The 18,201-nt window shown below is 37.6% G+C and overlaps 1 protein-coding gene across 6 annotated transcripts; it reads left to right on the top strand.

Annotated features, from left to right (window-relative positions):
• Positions 1–1,964: 1,964 nt before the first annotated feature.
• On the top strand, positions 1,965–17,963 carry LOC137400813 (advillin-like). 6 transcript variants are annotated; one of them, XM_068087154.1, is made up of 22 exons: positions 1,965–2,079; positions 3,122–3,209; positions 3,329–3,403; positions 3,493–3,519; positions 4,822–4,887; positions 5,347–5,483; positions 5,783–5,996; positions 6,540–6,641; positions 7,592–7,780; positions 8,908–9,006; positions 9,352–9,499; positions 9,608–9,708; positions 11,418–11,555; positions 11,748–12,017; positions 12,110–12,249; positions 12,534–12,554; positions 13,156–13,339; positions 13,633–13,746; positions 14,611–14,733; positions 16,177–16,191; positions 16,642–16,827; positions 17,095–17,963. In XM_068087154.1, exons 2-22 carry the CDS (start codon positions 3,135–3,137, stop codon positions 17,206–17,208), a joined length of 2,538 nt encoding a protein of 845 aa, XP_067943255.1. In that variant the 5' UTR covers positions 1,965–2,079; positions 3,122–3,134; the 3' UTR covers positions 17,209–17,963. The 6 variants fall into 6 exon arrangements, with proteins under 6 accessions (XP_067943255.1, XP_067943274.1, XP_067943268.1 ...); XM_068087173.1 differs by lacking the exon at positions 3,493–3,519 and having other exon boundaries at positions 1,966–2,079; XM_068087167.1 differs by lacking the exon at positions 12,534–12,554 and having other exon boundaries at positions 1,966–2,079.
• Positions 17,964–18,201: the final 238 nt, after the last annotated feature.

Genomic DNA, 18,201 nt, shown 5'->3' with positions numbered 1-18,201 from the left:
ATTGTTTAGCATCTGGTACATTTATATATGTGTAGGTGTTGATACCATATTTTATCCTGTAATACATATTTTTTAATTAATTATTGTTATAATACTAGTTGTTTGGGTAAATGTTGATGTTTTTATCCTATATTCAACTATATTGTTTTATGTCTTCAAACCAAACTGTTTTTATATAAGCTATAGGTTTGATTCGGTTATTTGAATGCATTCATGTAACACATAACATCACAAAAACAGTAGCTCAGTCGCAATAGAGTGTTGTTTGATGCTCACTGAGAATTCGAAATATGGAGTTCTTTGAAGGAGCTTTCACACAATTAAAGTATTAAGTGTTCTAAGCCGATAAGACTTCAACAAGATAATGAAACCAGAGCGTCTTCAAGTTTATTAAGTTCTGCAACATTTGTCACTTGACAAATACACGCTTAAAATACAACAAGATTTTTTAATTTTCGGACAACGACAACAAGACTAGACAAGTTCAAAGGAATATGCAGTCAATGATGAAGATACTGAATGAAACAGCTGATGCTGATAACAAAGCTGTCAGGGCCCTACATTGATTTGGCAAAATAAAGCAGCAGATGAGATAAAACAAGTCAGCAATAGATGAAGAATGTCAGCTTACTTTCCAAATAAAATGAAACTGATGCATAAAGATGAAAGTTCTGTTAAATGCAATGAGACAAAATGTTCACTGCTTCCTGTTGACCCAGCATGTTGAAAAATTTTTACTGTTAATTTTTATGACAATTTTCTGGTCCTATTATCTTACAAATAATTCGGTACAAAATTGCAAAATGCAACTACCCCTACAGCCACTTAACTTCATGCATCCTCGTATTTCAGCACAGGAAGTCAATTTTCCTTAAAAGAAACTGGTCGAGTTAATCAACATTTTAAACTTCTCAATTTAATAAAAAATAACAATTGTACTTCTAGTATCTTGTTGATGATGTAGGCCTACAACATAAAATACAGTCACTATTTTGTGTATAAGTGAGAAGTTTTGAGATGTATAAGTTTTGAGATATACATTGATACTATCTACTAAGTTTTGGGCATTAACAAATAAAGTGATCAAGTGGTAGGCACTATTAATATTTCTAAATGAGTTAATTAAAAACTTAATAACATTAATTTGATATTATTCTACTAGGTATCTAAATCTTTACATCATTAAGAGTTGTCCTTTCTATCTTCTGACATTTTGTCAAGTGAAGGCATTTAACGTTTTGTTGGACTAGCAAATGTGATAAGTTGCATCTGGTATAGGTGCTCATGAGTGCGTATCACCATTCCATAAAGGACACCTCTACCTCAAAAGTGCCAATTGGTGGTTGACTTGTCAATTGATGTTGCAATGAAGATTACGAACTTGCATATTTGGAAAAATAAACATCAACAGATCATTTGATTAAAACTTAGTAGCGAGTAGCGACTAACAAACGTATCCATCTATATGTAATGTATCGAATCTGCAAAGAATTGTTAATCGCATATATTTTGATGCTTGCAGAAACACTGCACAATCAGTGATTGCGGGAGAGACGCAAAAGCATTGGAGTTGTCTCACACTACAAAAGTGCCACACCCTACTTAATTATTTACTCATTGCTGCGTGTCTTGTCCGAAGTAGTTTCATCCATGCGATCATCAAATTTCGTTATTTGCGTTCGTAGTATGCTTAAAGTTGGTAACAACTTAAAGTGTTGACAGAATTGTAGATTGCACCTATCTCACGTGCAGAACATTTGTGTTAAAACATTCTCTTGGGCGTATTCATCTCTACTAACGAAAGCCACAAAAGAAAAATCTAGCGTCGTGTTATGACAAAATAGCAAAAATCTAGCGAGTCGCTGTATAGTTCTACGTAGTAGCGAGTGAATGTATGATCGCAGGCTACAAATATAGCGCAAGCCGGTTTGTATGAATCGTTTCGAACATTTCCAAGCTGCGTTTTCAAAGACCTGGACACCAATTCGTTCAGCAAACTAATGAAGCGTAACTGAAGTCTGATATAAACAGAAGGATTGGCATAATCTATACTTACAGTACATCGTTGGTGCTGAATAGGTATGTTTGATCACATCTAGATAATTTTTGTACCAATTAGTCAATTTAGTTGTCTTTACAACGTGTACAACGTCTTCATATAAGTGCATAAGACTTGTATAGATATGCATAACAACGTTTGAATACTGTAGATGTTATAACTTGTTTTTTACAAGGAATTTTTAGCTATAAAGCTTACAGTGATGTGATTTTTGACGATATGTTGCTCATTGAACCTTATCATGTTGTCCTAAAGTCTAAACTGGGTGATCAGCACCACCAACACTCTGTATTTTGCTTAAAATTGGAACTGGAATCAATGTTTAGCAGTGAAAATTATCGTGCAGTCACATCTGGCTTGTTTTTTGAAGAATATTGCCTTCAAACTTTGAGATGAGAAACGGTTTATGACCACAACAAAAGGAATCTAGAGTATCAAATTAGCGCTTTGATGCTGTATGTATGTTCAAATTAAGCTGATGAATATCATATGCATATTTTAATGCTTCATTTGTTTTATTTTCTTTGACAAATTTGTGTTTATGCTCAACTAAATATCACAGTATTGTTATAGTTTCACCAATGATATACAACCCTACAGAGTTGTATATCATGGGTTTCACCAAATTTACTATCTAGGAATATTTAAAACTTTCTTTTAAAAATTAATGTTTTGAGAATTTTGAATTGCAAACTTAAATCTATAAATACGTGCAACACAACTGTGTAGTATCATGATTTATAGGCAGAAAAATCTAACACTATAGTTGTATCAATAAGAGAAGATTGCGCGTCATGAATAGTAGCCATAGATAAAGCAAAAAACAAAGCGCAAAGTTGCTTTGTAAAAGCATATAAGGGTGATTCTGGTTTCAATTCACTTTCGAGACTTTGGTTTTTTAGGCCAAACTTTGATCAACAATTGTGGCATCTGCGGTATAGATTGATGAGTTACTTTGCGTGTCTTTGCGTTGGCTATGACTCATAAGCGGTTACTTTTAATGTTTTGCCTCTAAAGCCTACCAGCACTGGGCATTATTATTATTATTATTTACTTTTCAAGAATAATCACTAAGATGCCTGCTGAGTCAGATCCTGCGTGGAAAGCTGTTCCCAAAGGAAAGCCATGTTTTATTATCTGGAGAATTGAGGTACGCTGTAGAAATGATGGGTATATTGCCATATTTCTTAACTTGCAGTTATGTAAAGCCACCTTTTACATACTACAGATACTATCTAACTAATGTATAAACACATAATTTATTTTCAGAAATTAAAGGTAGTCCCGGTTCCCAAAGATCATTATGGGTCATTCTATTCAGGGGACTCTTACATTGTCCTCAATGTAAGTATATTTCTAAGCAAGTAGCTATATTCAGTGACACTCCTTTCACTAGCTAGATGATTCTACTAAGAGCGACTATTGTAATGCAGGATCGATATCAGAATTGTTGGAATCAGGTATTGCTATTGTAGTCATTAACATCTCTCTAGAGTGCTTGCCCTATGGCTCACTCGTTGTATTCTCTTATGCTGGGGTTGGTGAAGGCATCTCGGTTCACTGTAATATTACCCTTCCTTTGGTGCTTTTTTGAAACATGCTCGGAGGGTTGGCCCGACTCTTGTCTCTGTTTGTATTTGTCTTGTTGTCATTTTGTATGAATCATTGCTGGTTAGGGTGTGTTGATCGTAAGCTATATAAACGCTCAACCAGTATGTCTGAGTGTGGGTAGTAGGGGAATTCACAGGCTGTCTTGTTATGTAAAGCTGGAAACTTGGTTACTCTTTGAATAAGTAACTATTGTTTTTAAGTTTTGATTGGATTTCACAAATTTTAACGAAAAGTAAACTTCCGTTCATCAATCTTAAACACTACTAGCCGTGCAGGCTCGGTATCAAAAGTACTACATGTTCACCCTATTACTAAATGGCTTGTTTGTTCAATTCGGCATTTCTGACGAATCTCTACCTCTCTACCTTTCACTCTGCATTTAGAACAGGAATATTTACTTAAGGTCTATTGAATGAATGAGTCTTGATCAGCTAAATAGCGTACTCTATTGATAGATGTAATTCAATGCTTTGGTCAAATGCGTGTGTGTGTATGTGTACAGTTTATTTGACTATAAGGATAACATTCTTTTCTGTTACCTCTCTAATATTAGGCAGTTTCTTAGTATCAACTGTATGGTTACATTGGTTGACATAGCCAATACTCCATAAAACACTGCTTGTTTCATGAATTGGCAGAGAAAATAATAATTGTACAGATAGTTATATAACACGCCTTCATACCAAAAATGCTAGGGATAGAGCAGCTGGGTCCCTGCTATTTGGGAGGCATCATCCTCGTAAATATTTGTGGCATTTCTGAGTAGAATCAGAAGATCCTGGCTTATGCTGGCACAAAGGCATCCTGACCAGCTGCCACGCATCCTTGCAGATCATTGCTCACGAGCCACTGTCTCAGCTCCACCCTCTATAATTGCGTATCAGCTGGTGGTCATTAAGTTATGATACACCAAAGCTTGTCCCTTACTGCTAAATATCGGCTATAACAGAGTCTAGCAAAATCTTTTCTTCATCTGTTACATCTCTCTCCATTCCCATTTTCACCAATCTTTCGATTTGGTCATCTAGCTTGACCACCTGACTTTACATTTCGACCCCATCTAGTAACTCGTGTCTCAAATCTCGAACAACCGATTACAAGTTATCAAAAACAACAAATTTGAACTAGGAGAGATATGCTGTGTGTTGTAGGTGCAGGATATGAAGGGGGCTCTAGACATGCATATTCACTTCTGGCTTGGTAAAGAGAGCTCGCAGGTGCGTGATATTCAATACTCCTCAAGTCATTCACCGCTGGTGCGGTCCCAGATCGAATGATTGGTGCATCTATCTAGTGATTACTCAATATGATTTGTGCATTAATTCTGTGATTATTCACTTGGTTATTGAATATTCAGCACGACCTCGCATGTGTGATCTTGCCTCTCCACGGGAAACGTGTCTCGGTTTTTTATTCTAGCCGACGCATACTTACCTAGTGTATCTTTTACTGCGGAAGCATGTTTTATGATAATTTGAACCAGCAAACATAACCTGTCATTTTTTAGCAATGACTATGTTTGCCGTGTGCTTCCATTAATCATGGTCTTCCAGACTCTATGTCCCCTATTCAATGCCTTATCAACAGGCCAATGTAATAGTTGTATGGCTCTAAGACCCGTACCACCCACACAAGATTGTTGGTGGTTAGAACGTGATAATATGATGATGTCATAGGATGAGGAAGGCGTTGCCGCTTTCAAGACTGTTGAACTGGACGACTATTTAGGGGGTGCACCTGTGCAGCACCGAGAAACTCAGGGTTCTGAGTCTACGAGATTCATGAACTACTTCAAAGCTAAAGGAGGAATAAAGTGAGTACCCATAATGCTCAGCGATGATGTCTGGAAATTCTTATAAAAAACGATTGCTCTTGAGTGTGCAGTGTGGCGAATTAAAATAGCCCTCAACTTCAATTATCACGTTTGCGGAATATTCTAGAATCTCGTCTCTCACTCTGATTCGAGTGAGTGTCATTAACACTATATACATATATAGTGGTAACTTGCATGCTCTCTCCCATATGTGTGTGTGCTAGATGCTGTTTCTGACCAATGGAGGTGCCAATGTAAGATCGTTGTATTATGTAAGTTACTTTGCCTGCATCTTACAGGTATATGAAGGGTGGTGTTGCCTCTGGGTTCAACCATGTAGAACAGAAAGTCACACAGCGACTCCTGCAAGTTAAAGGGCGCCACCATGTGCGCTGTGAGGAGGTTGACAAGTCGTGGAATTCCTTTAATGACGGCGATGTGTTTATATTAGACTTGGGCAAAGTGCAATACGTTTGGATGGGCAAAGAATCGAGCAGAACTGAGCGCATCAAGGTGGGTCAGTCAACCCTGCCTGTCTTGCTGTGAGCTTTTGTTTCATCCACTGCTCGCTTGTCTGGGACAAAAATAGCACTTTTGTGTGAATGGCAGCTAGGTGTGAGAGCTTTAGACGTAGAAAGCCGACATAGGATGAGAAATTTGTGTGTTATAGAATGTCTCCTTTATAGTTGCTAACTGTCAAATGCATGTGAAAACACAATATCGAAAAGGTGAAACTAGGTGAGTGATGGGAGTTTGGTGATCGAATGACTATTCATGATTGGTTAGCCTAGAGATAACACTTGGGCATTGCCTAACCATTGCAAAGGCTGGAGGTGCATCGACCAACTCACTGAACCTATGGGATGTTTGATGCGGATGATTACACTGTTTGCACTGATTTGGGCAGCCCAATTTTAAACAGTAAAAACCTGTTTGCTTGTGCCAGCAATGATAAGATAGGAACTAATATGGCAATTAGCAGTGACCGTCTTGTGGGGTTACTCAGCTAATTCCGCATGCCACCCATACAGAGTTTAGGACAAAATGTATTTTTAGGGCATGGAGATAGCCAGGAGTCTGAGAGATGAGAGGGGAGGCGGTGACATCATAGCTGTCGACAGCGGAGAGGAGGATTCTATGCACCCCTCAGAAAAAAAGGTGCATTATCAACTTTAAAAAAAACTATTCTTTGTGGTTCAGATAAAATGCTTGATGTTTATTTGGTTGCGTGGAAGGTCTGTTGGAAAAACACTATGTAGGTACAAATGCTATGAAACTAAATAGTATGAGATGTATGAGTGTAAGAAGGTGGAGACAATTCTCCACAACATGCCAAGCAGCAAAGTTGGTGTGGAATATCTATGATAGCAGATGCAACAGCTCAAGACAAGTGAAATTGTTATACAGCGCACCCCGGGTTATGGCATCCATGTCGTATGGTGTTTTTTGCCTTATAATGTGGAACACGAAGTTCTTCTCATCCCTCATTATAGCATTTTCCCCAATAAATGGCACCAACATGTTTTTCTGAAATTCAAATTTGAACAGCGTCGCTCGGTCTTTTTTGTCGAATTAGTTTGAAAAAATTTTTTAATAAGGTTCGCTAAAAGTTATAATAGAAGCGAGGCAAAAAACGCCAAGCCAGAAACAGGTAATAAAAAAATTAAGGCGACAAAATTAAACGCAAATTTAATAAAATATTTAAACTTAGCTTCAAGCGTGTGTTTAATGCGCTAAATTCATGTAAGGTAAGTTCAAAGTTTATGTTATGTTACGTCACAAAAGTCTAGTGTACCAAACGCAATGCTGTCTAAGTCACTTCGTGGTTAGCCACTACGTCTGTCTCGATGGTGAAAACTCCTTACTGTACAGTACTGTACAGTGTAGTGTAGTAATGTGGCATCTTATTGCAGATCATAATTACTGAATAGGTAACTATAGTTACTAAGGTTACTGTACTATTTTGTTACTAATTTTTAATATGTAGGCCTACTGTACGTACATGTATATAAAATTTTGAAGATTTTTATTAAGGGATGTTTGTATTGTATTCCAGTATTGTATGTATCGCTGTTTGTCTTGCAAATTTAGCAATGATTTACTCTTAGCTATGGAATGATCACTTGCGCATATCAGAGCGAAAAGTGAAGGCATCCAGGGAAGGAGGTTCGGATGAAAAGGTGGAGAGGATCAAATCGAGTGAAATAAAACTGTTCCTTGTGTCAGACGAGGGTGGCACTCTGAAGATAGAGGAAGTGAAGACTGGACCACTTCACAAGTCTGACCTCGATTCAAAGGTACATGAGTCAACAGTAATATTTGAATAATGCAACACAATGTTTTGGGTTGGAGGTTTAGAGTGGGCTGTCATGATAAGGCAACTTCTCATTTATGCGTTACACTGTTTTGAGGTTGTTTTCCAAATGTATATATGTCTTTGGCATTCTGCTATTTTGTGTGAGGGGATGCTGGCCATTTATAAGTCTATGGGCTTTTGCTGATACTGTATTGTTGAGATGTTGGAACTGGCTGCTGTACATACATGCGCTAATACAGTATTATTAAGGTGTCGGAAGTATTTAAATTGCTGACTTGCCTGTTCTGTGTTGTGCTACTGTACATGTTGTAAACCTGTTTAAATTTCTTGTCTACGCTGCTGGTGATAGAAGGTAAAGTATCAATTCTTTGCTAGCTATTACCTGATAATATCTGTTAGCCATAGTGGCTATTCTTTAGACCTAGCACACTGTTTATGGCACTTGTAATGAATTAGCATGCACGCTGTACACGTAGTTGTGTTCTCTTTCATTGATTGTTTATTGTTGTCTGTATTTGATGGGGGTCCATCTGTTTCATTTTCATATTAGACTTAGATGAAATTCTTGCCGCATAATTTCCTGGAAAAACAGTTTTTATATTTGGAGTGATTTGAAGACAAAACTTTCAGAACTTATTTGGTTAAATATTTCGAAGCAAATGATTATCGCTTTCGCCACAGTAGCTAAAGGATTTTTTGTAAAAGCTTCCTTCGCTTATGTGAAGTTTGCAGTGGTGTTTGCTATCCTATTGCTAGTCAAGGTAGACATTTGTTATTGCTAGATACTACAGCAAAAAATTTACCCTTCAGATAATTTATAAGCTATCAGCTCCCAGATGTTGCAAGTTGGTTGTACGCGTATGCTCTCCCTCTCTTCATTGGTCTAGACATGATATTGTTTTACTAGTTGCTAGTCTTGCATGAAAGATCTTTCCTTCATCTGTTTTTTTATTTTTAAGCTATGTTCACTAAATCATAATAGTAAATGTGTTTGTTTGAACCAGTTATTTCTTATCGTCTGCGCTGCCGTATTACCCAAGTCAGTATCTGTATGACCTTCTAGAGTTGCTGTCTTTGTTCAGTGAGTCTTTCTACTCCCCTTTACAGGACTCTTTTATCGTGGACAATGGCGAGGCAGGCGTCTGGGTTTGGAATGGTAAGCAAGCGAGCAAACAGGAGAGAAGTGAAGCGATGAGAAACGCAGTGGTGAGTATTCTCCTAACGAGAAGCATTTCTCTAACCGATGTGCCCGCTTATGTCAGTTTTATTTAGTAAGTTAGGGGATAGTAACTCCAATTAAGTATGGGTTGGTTTTATTGAATATATCATCTGAAAACATCTTATAGCTTTACTGTTGCAACAATGTATTTATGAATTGTAGCCGGGTCTGAGGGGTGCTGGATGAGGTAGGGGGTGAGCATTAGATGCCTTGATAGCATGAGATCTTAAGAGCATGTTTTAGCATGTGCATGCCTTGCTGCCGGCTCTGCTGTCGGCTCTGCTAACACTGCTATCACTTTGTGCATGCGCTTACTACCACTTATCTCACAGGGCTTCTGCAAGAAAAAGGGTTATGCTAACAAGACTAGCGTAACAAAGGTGGCAGATGGTGGTGAACCAACAGAGTTTAAGAACCTTTTCAAGACGTGGCCTATGCCGCAGGCATCTGGCAAGGCTTATGTCGCCGGTGGCAAGATAGGTGGGTGGACTCGTGTTTTGCCTCTCTCTCTCTCTCATATGTAATGAATTGATGAGTACATCAAATTTATTCTTGCGCCGAGTTTCAAATGTATTCATCATTCTTTAGCTAAGACAGTGCAGACCAAGTTTGATGCCTCTGCCCTGCACTCGAACCAACCATTGGCCGCTCAGACTCAGATGGTTGATGATGGTTCTGGTACCACACAGGTCTGTTAACTTCTCTATCAAATATTTCTTGTGTTTGATTTCAGGGTTTCGCATCGCAAAGTTTATCGTGTTTGTACAATTGTCATTGAGTTGTCTGAGAGTGCTCAAGTAACTGGCTTATACTTGAATTGTATGTATACGTTATAATATATGCCAATGTTGAAACCTGTTTGGGTCTCCAACTTGACAAACTCTGTTCGTAGTTTATATATGGCTTTATATTATAAAATAACTATACATATGTTGTTATTTAATAAAACTAGAAATTCTCCTGTCATACAGCCCACGACCAAAGTGATATTGGAAAAAAGAAAGGGTACTGATAGTTGAGAAATGCAATATTGTCAAATGGCACTGCAGCACAATAGGATAACTGCAATGGTAGCTGTAATGTACTGGGTGTGGGTGTTATTATATACAACAAATAGCAATAATGAAAAGAAAAGGTTATATGTTTATATTTTTCCCCCTGCAATAGGAGAAATGCAATATTGGCCAATATTAGAAGTAAAATGCACTGATATTATTAGAATAACCAATATTATTAGTATAGTAATACAGAAATAATAGAAAACCAATGCACAATTTTGTTTACATTTCAAAACGTCATAGCTAACAATATCAAGAAGTTGTGATATTTATATAGATTTAAAAAAAATCTATTTGACAAAACTATTTAGAAAAAATAATAACAGTAACATATTGCCCATCATCGATGTTGTTAGTGTGACTATAACACTTCAATAGTCATCCAAACTTATAATTAAATATTGTAATAATCTCATAAGAATCATATATCATCGTCATTTCCTTTACTTTCACTGCTTTGGACATCAGTTAGAATACCAAAGTACTCAAAAGTTTCCAAAATGTCAGTTACTTTGAAATCGGCAAAAAAAAAAACGATTTCTGTACTTCTACGTTAATTACAGAAACCTTCGGCAGTTCGACAATGGTATAGACTGGTGAAATGTGCACGTTATTTTTTCGTGAAATGCGCACGACTTACAAACTCTATTCTCTGTCGCTCAGTGTTTCGTTTACCGGTCTTAACTTTTATTAAACCAAGCTTTTCAAGCGTTTTGTGACGATTTGCGGCCAAATTAATCTGTCTATTTGTGTATAACCCGATCAGATGGGTAAATTTTAAGAGACTGTCGACAATTTACAAAAACTTGGTAACATATTTAAATAGGCTTATATGTGTTTTGTATCGTTATTATGCTTTAACAACTCTACAAAATGATGGTTAAATTTGTTGATGAGATTTTGAAACAAGGGTTTGCGACGTTGTTGATGAATAATTTTCGTAAGTTGTGTGCACATGCATTTATCATAAAAACTCTCAAACTTCGCTCCGCTCTTTTGGTCGTGGGACAATATTATATATGTGCTAAGAATTTCTCTTGTTAACTTTGATAGAAAGCACATTTAATATGTGAGTTTATTGCTTACAGTGGAGAGATAATTCCTAGTATTTTTCTAGGTCTTTACTCTCTAGCCAGTTTTAACAATAGCTCTTGATGCATGTTTGTCATGCATTGAGTGTACCATGCTGTTATTGCAGGCATTCTAGTTTATCTTAGTGATGTGCAGACGTTGCTGCTCTCTATATGTCGTAGGGATATGTAACATGACTAACACATATGATTTTATAGCGCGTGTCAAGTTGTGACATAGAATGTGCAAACATGACTGCATTTTTGCAGGTATGGAGGATTGTTGACTTTGACATGGTGCCCGTTGAACGAAACATGATAGGACAATTCTTTGGTGGCGATTGTTACATCATTCTCTATACTTACCAAGTCCGCAACAAAGATAACTCTATTATCTACTACTGGCAGGTAAGATATCTGTCTCATGCTTGTTTATCCCTTTATATGTGACATAGTGATTTATACTCTCCATGATGTGGTTCATTTGTTAGCCACCCTCTGCTCTATAAATATGTGATAAAAGTTCTACTTTTTAAATTGCTCAAATATTCACAAGAATATTATCGCAGTTTTACGATTACTCATTTCCGCTCTCTACAGGGCAGTAAGTCTAGCCAGGATGAGAAGGGTGCCTCAGCAATGCACGCTGTTCAACTCGATGACAAGATGGGAGGATCACCGGTGCAGGTGCGTGTCGTACAGGGCAAAGAGCCACCACATTTCATGGCTATATTTGGGGGCAAGATGATCATCTACTCTGGAGGAAAGGCTGGCTGGAACCAGTCTCAGCACAGCAACGATGAAGGGCCAGGAGAGAAATACATGCTGCAAGTGAGAGGCACCAGCGCCCTTAATAGCAAGGCAATACAGGTATTTGTTGATCGTTAATTGCATCTGGATGATGGTGTGAAGTTGCTCCTTTGTAGATTCAAACGGTTTGCATCATGTCTCTTTGTCTGCAGGTGCCATGCCGGGCTGCCTCACTTAATTCTAATGATGTCTTTGTGCTCTTCACCAAGAGCAGCGTATCTATCTGGAGTGGCAAGGGCTCAACGGGAGATGAGAGGGAGATGGCCAAGCTTATAGCCAAACACTCACCAAGGTAAGACAACTTATATGTAACACTCAACTAACACAACTTACGACACTTACGATTGTGGTAACACTTAACTTAAGACAACTTTCCTAGCAGGCCTGTCAGATAGACACCAGCACTTGTGAACTTTATGCCTTTTCTGCTGCTTTGAGTCAGCTCCAACAAGTATCACTAGAGACAAAAATTCTTTGTTTGTAAATGTTTCAGTGTTTCGTTATCGTCTGCAATCACAGACATGATATGATATTAATGGCAGATGTTCATATTTCATACTCTATCTTATTGTTTAGCCATGATGACGAGGCACTAAGGTGAGCTCAACCCGGTGTATGATGGTAGGATGACCACATATTTGTGTCAGGACTGTTACTTTGGCAGCATATATGTGTGATCACATTTTGTATGGCTAACGGTGCTCGCATCTAGCATGGTTACAAGTGCATATGGTCACCTCTAAAATACTTACCTTTCAAGTGATCACATTTTTTCTTCTGGACATTGGTGCATATTAGGACAGTTTAGTGCATGGGTACTTGATTACGAAGGTTATGGGGCTGTTTTCATTTCATCCGCTTAAAGGTACATATCGTAAATATGTCTTCATTTCCAGCGGTCGCTATTTAGCAGTACGATCCCTTCCCATTGGTCTAATCCATGTTGCCACAGCTTATATTGTGACTGGTACACGCGGTAACACAATTTTGGGTTGATATGACCATATATTTGTAACTGCTGCTTCATGTCTCTGATTTCCTCTGGTTCATGGTTTGTGTTGACCATATTTCATATGGTTACTCTTAGAGCTCCTCCCTGGTCTGTAGATATCCATTATCTTGATGATACTCAATTCAGGGTATATTTGACTTATGGACAATCTGATTGGTATTTAAGAGTGGTGTTTGTTACTTGCAGAGAGCCACAGATGATCTTTGAAGGCCAGGAAAAGCCCGAGTTTTGGGCGGCGCTGGGAGGGAAGGAAGAGTATGCGAGTGACAAGCGCTTACAAGAGGATGACAGTGACCACCCAGTTCGTCTTTTTCAGTGCTCAAATGCTTCTGGTAACTTTGATGTCGAGGAAATACCAGACTTTGGTCAGGTAATTTATAGTCTCACTATAGCTGATGGGATTAAACTAATGATATTCGAAGAATCCTCCGAATTCAACTTGGTCAGCCACACTCCTATGATTTTGTGTTTGCTAGACATTTGTCATTGTCTACGTTATCTGCTACGTTATCTGTCTACGTTGCTGCTCTGTCAGCCAGGTGTTTAAATTTTCGGCTGTTACACCATTTGAACTTTTGTATGTTGTTACGTATCATAAGCTTTCCTCAAAAAGACGATTGCTGAAACCTATAAATTCCAAGACTGCTTGCTACTAACACACAGGTGGACCTCTGTACCGACGATGTGATGCTGTTGGATGCCTGGGATCAAATCTTCATATGGATTGGTGAAGGGGCAAATAAAACAGAGAAAGAGAATGCTGAGCGTGTAGCTATTGTAAGTATGTACTATGATTGATGATTGGAACAATTAATCACAGACACTGGTAGGGTCTGGTAGGATGGGCTGACGATCCTACCTTTTGCTGCTTTAATTTGAAGGCTATAAACAGGCACTATTTTAATCAGATGAGACTTTGTGCCTATTATGTTATCCAATCAGAATCTTAACTGCTCACAATGGCTTCTAGTGACAGTTGGTGACAGGTGTACAACCTTATGTCTATGCTCACTCATGGTAGTATCTTTACTCATCGAATGGTGATCACAATGTATAGGGCTAAGTTTGAGATGCTGGTCCTGTACTAGTCATGTTGCTCGTAGGAGTATAATAGGCTATAGGTAGTTGTCTATTCCCTGTCAATTAATAGTTTGTACTAAAAATGATAAGCCGCAGGAAACTTCATGGTCGAGTACTGTGTTGTCTCATAGTGATACAAAGAGGGCAATAATATCTATGAATTTAAACCCAAAGATTTGAGTGTCCTTTCTTTCAAGGCTGTGCCCTTTGGAATTTCTCTCACATGTTCATGTTGAATAGCTACCATTTCTCCATATTTCGATCTTAGCACTGACATAAGGATGCGTCAAAAATATAATTAGTAGTTGTTGCTGAAGTTCTGCGAGTTTGGTTTAATTAATTATCAAAATATGGAATGCCTCCAATGTGTCTCAATGATTGTTTTCCTACTACTGACTTTCGTTGTCAGGGTGTCTCTTTCATTACATTATTTTAGAGTTGTCAGTTCACAAGTCTGCATAATCTCTCATTGGTTCCACAATTCTCTTCCTAACTAAATACCATGTCAATTTTGTGTTATGGTTGATGTTTTGCTCAAAATCACTTTTCATTGTTTTTTAGGAATATATGCGAACAGATCCATCAGGGCGAGATACAGACACTGCAATAATACGTATTAAACAAGGTTTTGAGCCTCCGAACTTTACAGGGTACTTTGGATTTTGGGATAGAGATATCTACCAGGTTAGCTTGTAATTGTAAATGATTGTGGTTTTTGTGACTATCAACTTTTGGGCACCTTCGTCAGTTGTCCTCCCGTGCACTAATCAATAAACAAATAAAATTGCTGATTGTATGGTACACTAATACAGTCATACCTCAACACTTGAGTGCCCCCACATACAAGAAAATCGTGATACGAGCAGACTTTCGAGCGAGTATCTTCCTTGAGATACGAGTAATCTTTGAGATACGAGCCGGTTTCCGATGGCCACTACATGGCCAAGTATGTAAGAGGCCGTCCTCGAAAGCAACATCGCTCACAATCATTTTCCTCAAATCACTTTCAAAAAAGTTCTTGAAGATTGGCTAAAAGTTACAGTGAACCCGATGCAAAAAACACCAAACTGATAACTGCTAATAAAAAATTAAAACAATACAAATTAAGTAAGTTTAGTAAAATATTAAAACCTTTAATGTGTGTTTAGTAAGCTAAATTTATTTAAATTAAATTCAAAGTTTCTGTTACATAACCTCACAAACGTTTAGTGTTCCGAACGCTTTGCTGTCAAGTGTCTCTTAGACCATCGTTTGTTTGTTTGATTTACATTGAATCATAACATAACAAGATGATAAAAAAGTAACGTGCAATGAGAGCCCATATGCGCAGTAGCATGGCTATTCGAGATGCAGAGCCCGAGTTAATAGATGAATTGTTAATGAAGAAAACATAGTTGTCTAAGCAGAAGAAATCAGAACAAATCTTATCCAGAGAGTCCAGCTAGTACAGCTTCAAAGCAGCCTTAAAACCATCATGACTATCAATTTTCCTTCGCCAAATTGGCAAGGAATTCCACGCTGATGACACACGGATAGGCAACCCGTCTATGGCCACCAGTAGAATAGGAGAGTGTAAGAGATAATGAAAATAAGGAATGACGAGTGTTGTAATGTGTTGACAAGTTAGTTTGAGATTTTATTGTGCGAAGGCTAAAATACATATCTTAGTTGGTTAAGTTGTTGTGTAGGCATAACACGAGATTTTTTAAACAAAGGAGTTAAAGAAAAATAAGATCGTTAGCCACTATGTTTGTCTCAAAGGTAAAAACTTACAATAGTGTACATAGTAACGTTATTTTTTATTGCATAGTTTAACAGCTAAATATGAATTTGTTACTTTGTTAGCGTAGGTACTGAATTAACAACAAATAAAAACACGTTTTTCCATCGTAATATTCTGTTTTATATGGTTTTTTCATAGTATGGTGACGGATTAATTTCTATCTATTTATTTTATATAGAAAATAGTGCCCTGAGACATGAGTAAATTGACATACGAGCTCAGTCCCAGAACACATTACGCTCGTATGTCTAGGTATGACTGTACTAGGGTTTATTGAAGGATATCTGTTATCCATCACTGTTCCTACATATTTACTGATGTTGCTTTGAACTTGCACATTGCAGACGAAGGCTGAGTGGGTAGGTCAAGGACATGCATGCTATCTGTGGCAGTGTTAGCTAATATGTGGCAGCATAAACTGGTAAAGGTTCACCGCTAAGGTCAAGCTTTAACAACTTTTATTCCATATGGTACCAGTCTTATTTCTTGTACACTCACAACATTGTCGAAGCTTCCAATTCTTGTTGGTATTTCATCAAGGTATTGTCGGGTGAAGCTTGAAGTTTGCAGGCTTTTTAATAGACTTCAACTCCATGCCACGGGCTTGCTCTACCGAAGCTCTCATTTCAATGGTTGCTCGTTGATAGCAATGCAAAACATTTCAATTATGTTCAATCTGGAATGGGGTTAGCTGGGCAATGGTATTGGTTCCTAACTGCTTTCCAGGTCGCCGGTATGTTGCTAGTGAAACGCTATTCTGAGACAAATAATAGACATGTATCTCTAAAGTTGTTCCTTCCATTATTTAGAGAGGTAAAACATACGAGGAGCTCAAGAAAGAACTGGGTGAGGCTAACATGGGTGTTGCCAAAATCGACCTCAATGGAAATGAGGGGCAGGAGATAAGCTTTTCAAAGGTCGCTAAATATCCATATGAGCAATTGATTAAATCTCCAGATGAGTTGCCAGAAGGCGTTGATGCAACGCAGAGAGAGGTATGCTGTTTTTTCACCATTCATTTTCACTTAACATAAGCCATTATATGATAGATGTTTCAGATATCTCGAGCTAAATGTTATCAAATGCTCACTTTAGTTTTCAAAGTTCTCAGGTTTGTTACTATCTGACACAAGGGCTTTTAGTCTTAATACATGTTAGATTATAAATCTTAAGAAATTTGTCTGCCTTTTAAAATTGACTGCTGCATTGACATTGTTTGCAGGTGTATCTGACTGTGATTATTACATTGAAATTAATTGCAGGTGTACCTGAGCGCTGAAGATTTCCAGAATCTATTTGAATGCTCATACGAAGAATTCATGTCTAAACCTGTATGGAAGCAACAGCAGATGAAGAGAGCCAAGCAACTGTTTTAATCATCTTGTATGTTTAGCAGCCGTTTAGATGGTTTCACCAGTTGTGTGGTCTATTTGTGCGCTGCACCTGCTGACAGCTCCATCTGCTTGTCTAAGGCATCTGATGAATTTACCAATATTTATGGTCGTTGCATCTTACTTCACATTCCTACATTAGACAGACATTAGTTTCTTGAATCATAATTTATTATCTTCACAATTTAATATGGATCAATATTTTTGATCAATAACTTTTCATCAACTGTCGCTTGTCTAGTAGAGATTTTTAGATGTCATGTACGTTCTGTTTACTAATCTTCCCTACTGCCAAACGTGAATCATCATATCAAACATCATAACTCCTGAATTCAAGTGCATTTTTCTCTGAATAATCATTACCAGTAGTGTGTCGCCTGAAACTATATATTTTACAGATAGTCAATATTGTACAATACAATAATATCAGTTACAAACTGGACGGAATTGTCATTGATTGATAAAGCTGCATGTCAGATGTACATAGAATAGGACATATAATAAATAGACTTTCTAAAATAAAGGTTTAGAAATACTATGAACAAAAAAGGCACCTACATAATTTCATCAGTGGCGCAGTGGCTGGAAGACCTCCAAGAATACTAATAAATAAAACATAATGCAAGTCGGCCGTTGCCGAAGAATCAACCTAAATGTTTTATATCCAGAAAGAGACTGTTAGAGAATAATAGAAGTAATCAATGCGTTTAATGCACTTGTCTTTGTGGTCCAAACATAGTGCCGTATCAGCCATTCATATTATAAGAGTAGTGAGTTGGTGTTACACTTGCCCGCTCTGTCATCTTCAATCTTGCCAGATCTCCTATAATATAGGAACTTGCTACAAAACTTGCACATGCAGAGGAGAGAAAATTTTTAATAGTCTACCTAACTAGATCATCGCTTATAATAAAATATAATGGCTTATATCGATACATTCGGTGAATTGATAGTTCAAATCCCGCAGAGAAGTAAATG

This window comes from Watersipora subatra, chromosome 1, assembly GCF_963576615.1.
Source record: "Watersipora subatra chromosome 1, tzWatSuba1.1, whole genome shotgun sequence".
NCBI lineage: Eukaryota > Metazoa > Bryozoa > Gymnolaemata > Cheilostomatida > Watersiporidae > Watersipora > Watersipora subatra.
This window is presented reverse-complemented; position numbering and strand designations above follow the sequence as displayed.